Source organism: Pristiophorus japonicus, chromosome 3 (genome assembly GCF_044704955.1).
Source record: "Pristiophorus japonicus isolate sPriJap1 chromosome 3, sPriJap1.hap1, whole genome shotgun sequence".
Lineage (NCBI taxonomy): Eukaryota > Metazoa > Chordata > Chondrichthyes > Pristiophoridae > Pristiophorus > Pristiophorus japonicus.
The window spans coordinates 257,426,352-257,437,107 of NC_091979.1; the positions used below are offsets into that span (position 1 = coordinate 257,426,352).

A 10,756-nucleotide genomic window follows, 5' to 3' on the forward strand; every position below is an offset into this window, starting at 1 on the left:
GTTCTGGACTTCCCCAACATTGGGAACATTCTTCCTGCATCCAACCTGTCCAAACCCGTCAGAATTTTAAACGTTTCTATGAGGTCCCCTCTCACTCTTCTGAACTCCAGTGAATACAAGCCTAGTTGATCCAGTCTTTCTTGATAGGTCAGTCCCACCATCCCGGGAATCAGTCTGGTGAATCTTCGCTGCACTCCCTCAATAGCAAGAATGTCCTTCCTCAAGTTAGGAGACCAGAACTGTACACAATACTCCAGGTGTGGCCTCACCAAGGCCCTGTACAACTGCAGTAAGACTTCCCTGCCCCTGTACTCAAATCCCCTTGCTATGAAGGCCAACATGCCATTTGCTTTCTTAACCGCCTGCTGTACCTGCATGCCAACCTTCAATGACTGATGTACCATGCCACCCAGGTCTCGTTGCACCTTCCCTTTTCCTAATCTGTCACCATTCAGATAATAGTCTGTCTCTCTGTTTTTACCACCAAAGTGGATAACCTCACATTTATCCACATTATACTTCATCTGCCACGCATTTGCCCACTCACCTAACCTATCCAAGTCACTCTGTAGCCTCATAGCATCCTCCTCGTAGCTCACACTGCCACCCAACTTAGTGTCATCCGCAAATTTGGAGATACTACATTTAATCCCCTCGTCTAAATCATTAATGTACAATGTAAACAGCTGGGGCCCCAGCACAGAACCCTGCGGTACCCCACTAGTCACTGCCTGCCATTCCGAAAAGTACCCATTTACTCCTACTCTTTGCTTCCTGTCTGACAACCAGTTCTCAATCCACGTCAGCACACTACCCCCAATCCCATGTGCTTTAACTTTGCACATTAATCTCCTGTGTGGGACCTTGTCGAAAGCCTTCTGAAAGTCCAAATATACCACATCAACTGGTACTCCTTTGTCCACTTTATTGGAAACATCCTCAAAAAATTCCAGAAGATTTGTCAAGCATGATCTCCCTTTCACAAATCCATGCTGACTTGGACCTATCATGTCACCATTTTCCAAATGCGCTGCTATGACATCCTTAATAATTGATTCCATCATTTTACCCACTACTGAGGTCAGGCTGACCGGTATATAATTCCCTGCTTTCTCTCTCCCTCCTTTTTTAAAAAGTGGGGTTACATTGGCTACCCTCCACTCGATAGGAACTGATCCAGAGTCAATGGAATGTTGGAAAATGACTGTCAATGCATCCGCTATTTCCAAGGCCACCTCCTTAAGTACTCTGGGATGCAGTCCATCAGGCCCTGGGGATTTATCGGCCTTCAATCCCATCAATTTCCCCAACACAATTTCCCGACTAATAAAGATTTCCCTCAGTTCCTCCTCCTTAATAGACCCTCTGACCACTTTTATATCCGGAAGGTTGTTTGTGTCCTCCTTAGTGAATACTGAACCAAAGTACTTGTTCAATTGGTCTGCCATTTCTTTGTTCCCCGTTATGACTTCCCCTGATTCTGACTGCAGGGGACCTACGTTTGTCTTTACTAACCTTTTTCTCTTTACATACCTATAGAAACTTTTGCAATCCGCCTTAATGTTCCCTGCAAGCTTCTTCTCGTACTCCATTTTCCCTGCCCTAATCAAACCCTTTGTCCTCTTCTGCTGAGTTCTAAATTTCTCCCAGTCCCCAGGTTCGCTGCTATTTCTGGCCAATTTGTATGCCATTTCCTTGGCTTTAATACTATCCCTGATTTCCCTAGATAGCCACGGTTGAGCCACCTTCCCTTTTTTATTTTTACGCCAGACAGGAATGTACAATTGTTGTAATTCATCCATGCGGTCTCTAAATGTCTGCCATTGCCCATCCACAGTCAACCCCTTAAGTATCATTAGCCAATCTATCTTAGCCAATTCATGCCTCATACCTTCAAAGTTACCCTTCTTTAAGTTCTGGACCATGGTCTCTGAATTAACTGTTTCATTCTCCATCCTAATGCAGAATTCCCCAAGGGGCCTCGCACAATGAGATTGCTAATTAATCCTCTCTCATTACACAACACCCAGTCTAAGATGGCCTCCCCCCTAGTTGGTTCCTCGACATATTGGTCTAGAAAACCATCCCTTATGCATTCCAGGAAATCCTCCTCCACCGTATTGCTTCCAGTTTGGCTAGCCCAATCTATGTGCATATTAAAGTCACCCATTATAACTGCTGCACCTTTATTGCATGCACTCCTAATTTCCTGTTTGATGCCCTCCCCAACATCACTACTACTGTTTGGAGGTCTGTACACAACTCCCACTAACGATTTTTGCCCTTTAGTGTTCTGCAGCTCTACCCATATAGATTCCACATCATCCAAGCTAATGTCTTTCCTAACTATTGCATTAATCTCCTCTTTAAGCAGCAATGCTACCCCACCTCCTTTTCCTTTTATTCTATCCTTCCTGAATGTTGAATACCCCTGGATGTTGAGTTCCCAGCCCTGATCATCCTGGAGCCACGTCTCCGTAATCCCAATCACATCATATTTGTTAACATCTATTTGCACAGTTAATTCATCCACCTTATTGCGGATACTCCTTGCATTAAGACACAAAGCCTTCAGGCTTGCTTTTTTAACACCCTTTGTCCTTCTAGAATTTTGCTGTACAGTGGCCCTTTTTGTTCTTTGCCTTGGGTTTCTCTGCCCTCCACTTTTCCTCATCTCCTTTCTGTCTTTTGCTTTTGCCTCATTTTTGTCTCATCCTGTATGCAGTGTGGTTATGCTGCACAATTAAATGGTGATATTTAGTGATGAGTACTTCGTTGTACAAAGGCATGACGTGTATAGTAACTACTCGATCAAAACAATCTTATACAGTACAGTGAGCGTCTTTCAATTACCTCTTTCTAATGAGTCTAAGGGTATCTTGAAAGGACCAGGCGTTTTAGTTGTGTTTAGTGATTAAAAAATTACCCTGTTTGTTTTAGACTAATTGTCTTGAAGCGCCATGGGACGTTTTCCTACGTTAAAGGCGCTATATAAATACAAGTTGTTGTTGTTATGCTTGGAGTCGATGGCCTGTATAACCGAGCCAGACTAACCAATGATCACACGAGGATTGATCTGACCGCAGGCTGCAGCATCCCTTCACCGTAGTCAAGTGTATCTCTTCTGCGGAACCCCCTTCATGTTGGAGCTTGCAGGGGAAGATTAGTTAGTCCAATAATCCTCCTCCGAAACAAATTGCACACCCGTAAATTATTATTTTAGTCCTTTTATTTCCCACTGTCTCTGTCTCTGCTCTTTGCGTGTCTCTTGTTGCAAAGAACAGTGTTCCGTGTTCAAAACTTGTTTCAGAAATGAATACCCACTGATCCTAATGCTGTGAACTCCCTGCACTGGAAACCTTTCAATAGATTGGCGCTCCAGTCTGATTGGGGGATTCATTGAGACACCGAATTTCACTCTGGCCGCACATACAGAATCACCGAGGAATGAAACGCGCCATCAGCAAACTTCAGCCCAACCCTATGGTAAATTCTATTGACTTCGGGCCTTTCAGTTCTGTCCACAAATTTATTGAGATCTACCATTTTTCCAGATTCAATCTGTTAACTTGAGTTTCTAAGATAAAGTAACAATGAAAACGCGGTTTTTCGAACGCTGAGCGCTTAATATCTGCTGCAATCTTTAGAGTTACAATGGAAACTGTTATTCGTATCAGGATATTCCACCAATAATATTACAGCAAAGCTACAATTTCCATCATTCGAAACAAGTTACAATCCCTGCCGTCTATAATCAGAAACAAATTACTAGGAACATAGGAACAGGAGTAGGCAATTTAGCCCCTCCAGCCTGTTTCCCCATTCAATGAAATCATGAGTGATCTGTGACCTAACTCCCCATGCCTGTATTTGCCCTATAGACTTTTGGTTAACAGAAATGGCTTAACCTCAGATTTAAAATTAACAATTGATCTAGCATCAATTGCCATTTGCGGAAGAGAGTTCCAAACTTCTACCACCCTTTTTGTGTAGAAATATTTCCTAACTTCACTCTTGAAAAGCCTGGCTCTAATTTTTAGGCTATGTCTCCTAATCCTACATTCCCCAACCAGTGTAAATAGTTTCTCTCTATCTGTTCCCGAATAGCTCAAAAACTTTGATCAAATCACCCCTTAATCTTCTAAATTCCAGGGAACACATAAGAAATAGGAACAGAAGCCATTCGGCCCCTTGAGCCTGCTCTGCCATTCAATAAGATCATGGCTGATCTTCTACCTCGACTCCATTTTCCTGCACTGTCCCCATATCCCTTGATCCCCTTAATATCCAAACATCTATCAGTCTCTGTCTTAACAGCCTCCCTGGGGTAGAGAATTCCAAAGATTCACCACTCTCTGAGTGAAGAAATTTCTCCTCATCACAGTCCTAAATGGCCAACCCCTTATTCTGAGACTGTGACCCCTGGTTCTAGACTCGCAGCCAGGGGAAACATCCTCCCTGCATCTACCCCGTTAAGCCCTGTAAGAATTTTGTATGTTTCAATGAGATCATCTCTCATTCTTCTAAACTCTAGAGAATATAGTCCTATTACAACCCTTGTTTGTATAATCTCTTCTTGTAATTTTACCCTTGGAATCCAGGTTTCATTCTAGTAAATCTACGCTGCATTCCCTCCAAGGCCAATATATCCTTCTTAAGGTCTCATGCCCAGAAATGAACACTCCAGGTGTGGTCTAACCAGGGCTTTGTATAGCTGCAGCATAACTTCTGCCCCCTTGTATGCTAGTCCTCTAGATATAAAGCTCAGCATTCCATTAGTCTATTTGATTATTTTATGTACCTGTACATGACATTTTAATGATCGATGCACCTACACCACTCAGTCTCTTTGGACCTTCACTGCTTCTAATTTTTCACCATTTAGAAAGTACTTTGATCTATCTTTTTTGGTCCAAATTGGATGACCTCACACTTGTCTACACTGAAATCCATTTGCCACTGTTTTCATTTAATCTATTAATATCACTTTGTAATTTTATGCATCCATCTACACTACTTACAATGCTGCCTTTCTTTGCAACATTGGCAAACTTGGATATGTGGCTCTCTATCCTGTCACCCAAGTCCTTAATAAATACAGTGAATAGTTGAGGCCCCAACACAGATAAGAACATAAGAATTCGGAGCAAGAGTATGCCATACGGCCCCTCGAGCCTGATCTGTCATTCAATAAGATTATAGCTGATCTTTGACCTCAACTCCACTTACCCGCCTGATCCCCATATCCCTTGATTCCTCTAGAGTCCAAAAATGTATCTCTCTCAGCCTTGAATATACTCAATGATCCACAGCCTTGTGAAGTAGAGAATTCCAAAGATTCACAACCCTCTGAGTGAAGAAATTCTTCCTCATCTTTAGTCCTAAACGGCCGACCCCTTATCCTGAGATAATGCCTCCTAGTTTTAAACTATCTAGCCAGGGAAAACAACCTCTCAGCATATACCCTGTCAATCCCCTTCAGAATATTATATGTTTCAATGAGATCACCTTTCATTCTTCTAAGCCCCAGAGAGTATAGGCCCAATCTACTCAATCTCTCCTCATAAGGCAACCCTCTCATCCCAGGGATCAAATTAGTGAACCTTTGCTGCACTGCCTCCAAGGCAAGTATATCCTTTCTCGGATAAGGAGACTAAAACTGTGCACAGTACTCCAGGTGTGGTCTCACTAAAGCCCTGTACAATTTTAGCAAATGTTCCTCACTCTTGTATTCCAACCCCTTGCAATAAAGGCCAACATGCCATTGCCTTCCTAATTGCTTGCTGTACCTGCATGATAACTCTGTGTTTCCTGTACAAGGACACCTAAATATCTCTGAACACCAACATTTAATAGTTTCTCACCATTTAAAAAATATGCTATTTTTCTATTATTTTTCTATTCTGCCTGCAAAGTGAATAACCTCAAATTTCCCCACTTTATACTCCATCTGCCACTTTATTGCCCACTCACTTAACCTGTCTACATCCCTTTGCAGGCTCCTTATGTCCTCCTCACAGCTTACTTTCCCACCTAGCTTTGTATCGTCAGCAAACTTGGATACAGATCTCTGTAGCGCACCACAATTAATAGACTGCCAATTTGAGCACCTGTCCATTATCCCTACTCTCTGTATCTTGTCACTCAGCTTATCTCTTAACCAGATCAATAATTTGCCCTCAATTCTATGAGCTTCAACTTTAGCTAATCCCTTCTGAAAGTTCACATAAAATAACATCAATAGACATTCGCTTCTCCACTACTTTAGTCACCTCTTCAAAACTTCAATCAAGGTCATCAGGCATGACCTATCCGTTACAAATCCAGGCTGGCTCTCTTTGATCAGCGGAATTGTTGAGTTGTTCAGTCATACTATCATTAATTATAGACTCAATGCCCATACGCCAAAACAAGTTCCAGTCCCAGTGTCTATAATCTGAAACAATTGCAGTCCCTACAGTGCCTATAATCCGAAACAAGTTTCACTATTGTGTCAGCTGTGGCTCAGAGAGTAGCACACTCGCCTCTGAGTCAGAAGGTTGTGGACTCAAGTCTCAGTGCAGTGCTGAGGGAGTGCTGCACTGTCGAAGGTGCAGTCTTTCAGATGAGACCAAGACCCCGTCTGCTCTTTCAGGTGGGCATAAAATATCCAATGGCACTATTTCGAAGAAGAGCAGGGGAGTTATCCCTGGTGTCCTGGCCAATATTTATCCCTCAATCAACATAACAAAAACAGATTATCTGGTCATTATCACATTGCTGTTTGTGGGAACTTGCTATGATCAAGTTGGCTGCTCTGTTTCCTGCACTCCAAAAGTAATTAATTGGCTGTAAAGCGCTTTGAGGTCCCGTGGTCGAGAAAGGCGCTATATAAATACAAGTCTTTCTTTTTCCCCAAGTTATAATCCCAACGATGTTTATAATCCGAAACAAGTTTGTAGTAAGGATTCTTGAGCAACTGCTTTCACTAAGAAATATGATCTCAACTCTCTCTGCCTTTCGAGGACGATCCTGTCACTCTCAGTAACAGTGTTTGCCATGTAAAATCGCGAATAATGGTAGGGTGGTCCCAGTAATGACACGGTTAGCTAAACACAGCTAGTCCGATCTAGCACACGATATCCGATACAATACACCGCACAATAACGACCTGCTCCGCTTCACTTGAATATGTTACACAGTCACTGAATTAGAGATAAACTAACACAAGCGCACAGAGGGTTTTATTTGGGGGGGGGGGGGGCATAAAAGTTAAGCGTTATGTCCAAAACAGTGTACACTGACCCCACCAGGAGGGTAACTGCGTTGTTGCACAGATCGACCCTGTCCAGATAAAGTACATATTGCTTCCAGTGCTATTTGTTTCTCTCACGAGAGCGTCAATCCAATAACGGAAAACACTGCTATATATTCTAAATACCGGGATAGACTGAATATAAAATGTCATTAAAAAAATGTGCCGATACATTAGGTGAGATCCATCATGTGGCACTTTGTAGAGACCACTAGCGTTAAGTTTCAGTATCATTCGTGGCTGTGTTGGACGCGTGTTCCCCCTCTCCTTAATGTAGAATAACTTGAATCTGTTCCCCAAGGATCTCTGGACGCTCCAGTGCTCCGGAGAGGTGCTGATTGCACTCAGTCTTCCCCCAGCCAATCCCGGTTGCCTCTCACACTTACCCACCACAGTCAGCAGCATGTTATCCAGCAGCAGTGCGGTAAACACGATGAACAGGATCAGCTTCCGAGACTGCCGTCCTTCTCTCAACCAGCGCAAAAAACTAAACTCTCTCAGGCTTTCCAGTCCCCCCATCGCTTGTGGTGCTCAGACTAACTCCTGGGGGAGGAAAGAACATAAAATAATATCGCAGACACCACTGATTATGAATGATGACACAAAGCCAAACTGCCACCCACTTCACTCTTACATGAACATTCGTAGCCATTAAAACTAAAATAGTATTTTTTGCTAAGTTTTTGTTGTTGCATTGCAATAAGCATCGACTGGCATTTCACTGGACTGGATGGTTACCATCTCCCTGTAGAGGGAAGGGAGAGAGGTGGCCAGTGTTAATACCCGATCTTGTACAAACATCACTCACCTCGATTTGAAATGCACGAGGCTTGTAAAAGTCACTTCTATCTCCGATAGCTCCAACTGGGAATGAGAGCCATGCAGCCAGTGGGCAGGTCGAGGTACTTGCCCTTGCCCCCCGCCCCCCGTGACGCTGGGATTCTTCACATTCACCGCTTTTCTTCTGGTGTTGACGTGGGAGGGAGTCGCTTGATAAGGCGCTGAATGGTGTGATCATTGAGAGACGGTCGGCCAATGCGCTGCCGCTCAGACTTTATTCTGATATTTTCCACTTTAGAAAATCAAAGTTCACATTCGATTCTGTTTAATGAACGTGTTGCTTCCTCCGAACAGAGCCAGCCCATTGATCCTGTAGAAAAGCAAATGCTTTGGGACAAATTATATATTTCACACAGACTGAATAAACGCCATTGACTAAATAAAAATCCCTGCAAATTTCTGACCTGTAAGAATTGTTAACAGAGTTAAAGGTTGACGTACTAGCTCCATTCCTCTGGCCTCGTATGTAACTATTCTGAACAAATCCCACATTGTCACTTTCAACTGGCTTACAGATATCGCTGTGAGGAGTAAAATGGTTTCAGATCTGAAAATAACAATAATTTTAAATCGAATTCTTTTCAACTCCGACCGTTGTCAAGACAATAGAGACAACAGGTGAGTATAAACCTGCCTCTGAGAAGTAATGGCAGGGTAAGGTATTGGCGTGAGTAATGACATATAGAATTCGTTATGTATATAAACATACCTGGATTTGACCAAATAGAACTCAATGGCCACTCTGTAAAGGTAAATTATAAAGAAAGAGTAAATAACGTACACAATCACCTACAAAATAGGCAAAGGAAACCTGCGAGTTTTATTTAGTGAGCGGGACAACTGGTTAAGAAGTTTGTTGTGTCTAACTTTTCCATCATGGGACAGAATCTAATTTCAACACAATTCGTTCCTTATTAATCTTTATCTTTCAGCCCATTGATTTGCTCATGAATTACATTGCTCTATATTAACATAGCTAGTAATTGGGACTGATTTTGTGGTCAGGCGTTTGTTACACTTATTCTTGCCCGTAGTCTTTCTATAGACTTTTGCACTGGAAGTTGCGGTCAGCCAACGAGCAATAGCAATAGATTTACAATCTATAATAACGACTTGGAAGAAGGGACTGAGTGTAACTAGCCAAGTTTGCTGACGATACAAAAATAGGAGGAAAAGCAACGTTTGAGGAGGACACAAAAAATCTCAAAAAGGACATAGACAGGCTAAGTGAGTGGGCAAAAATTTGGCAGATGGAGTATAATGTCCGAAACTGTGAGGTCATGCACTTTGGCAGAAAAAAAATCAAAGAGCAAGTTATTATTTAAGTGGAGAAAGATTGCAAAGTGCTGCAGTACAGTGGGACCTGGGGGTACTTGTGCATGAAACACAAAAGGATAGAATGCAGGTACAGCAAGTGTTCAGGAAGGCCAATGGAATCTTGGCCTTTATTGCAAAGGGGATGGAGTATAAAAGCAGGGAAGTCTTGCTACAACTATAGAAGGTATTGGCGAGGCCACACCTGGACTACTGCGTGCAGTTTTGCTTTCCATATTTACAAAAGGATATACTTGCTTTGGAGGAAGTTCAGAGAAGGTTCACTAGGTTGATTCTGGGGATGAGGGCGTTGACTTACGAGGAAAGGTTGAGTAGGTTGGGCCTCTACTCACTGGAATTCAGAAGAATGAGAGGTGATCTTATTGAAATGTATAAGATTATGGGTGGGGTTGGGGGGGTGCTTGACAAGGTGGATGCAGAGAGGATGTTTCCACTGATGGGGGAGACTAGAACTAGAGGGCACGATCTTAGAATAAGGGGCCACCCATTTAAAATAGAGATGAGGAGAACTTTCTTCTACCAGAGGGTTGTAAATCTGTGGAATTCGCTGTCTCAGAGAGCTGTGGGACATTGAATAAATTTAAGACAGAAATAGACAGTTTCTTAAACGATAAGGGAATAAGAGATTATGGGGAGCGGGTGGGGAAGTGGAGCTGAGTCCATGATCAGATCAGCCATGATCTTATTGAATGGTGGAGCAGGCTCGAGGGGGCGTATAGCCTACTCCTATTCCTATTTCTTATGTTCTTATGTTCTTATGTTCTTATATTCTTATGTAAAAGAGCCCCACACCCTCTACAGGGCATCTGGGACCAGAATGAACAGGGAAAATAACCGTGTATCTCCTTAACCAATCAGATTGAAGAATCGTGAATGAGCAGCGCAGAGCCTGAACCAGGAAGTATCAGTCAGAATATTTAATTCAATATCAAATCAGGTACAGAAAGCAAAATAAAAAGAGGGGAAGAAAGATCAGATTATGAGAGATAAAAGAGACAGGAAGAAAAAGAAAAAAAAATTTCCAACAATCATTAAGATCTGAAGGAATGAGACTCCACACTTGTAACAGTTAATTTTCAGCGCCAGAGAGGTTGTTTGGCAGTAATTCAGACTTCATCATCATAGGCAGTCCCTCGGAATCGAGGAAGACTTGTTTCCACTCTTAACTTGAGTTCTTAGGTGGCTGTACAGTTCAATATGTGAACCACTGTCTCTGTCACAGGTGGGGCAGATAGTCGTTAAGGGAAGGGGTGGGTGGGACTGGTTTGCCGCACGCTCTTTCCGTTG

The 10,756-nt window shown here is 42.7% G+C and overlaps 1 protein-coding gene across 1 annotated transcript in view; it reads right to left on the reverse strand.

Annotated features, from left to right (window-relative positions):
* Positions 1-7,813, reverse strand: part of slc18a2 (solute carrier family 18 member 2) — an 87,275-nt gene extending 79,462 nt beyond the window's left edge. Inside the window, exon 1 of the mRNA XM_070874971.1 lies at positions 7,681-7,813. Coding sequence (XP_070731072.1) covers positions 7,681-7,813 — 133 coding nt within the window. The remainder of the gene's footprint in view (positions 1-7,680) is intronic.
* Between the last annotated feature and the right edge of the window lie 2,943 nt (positions 7,814-10,756).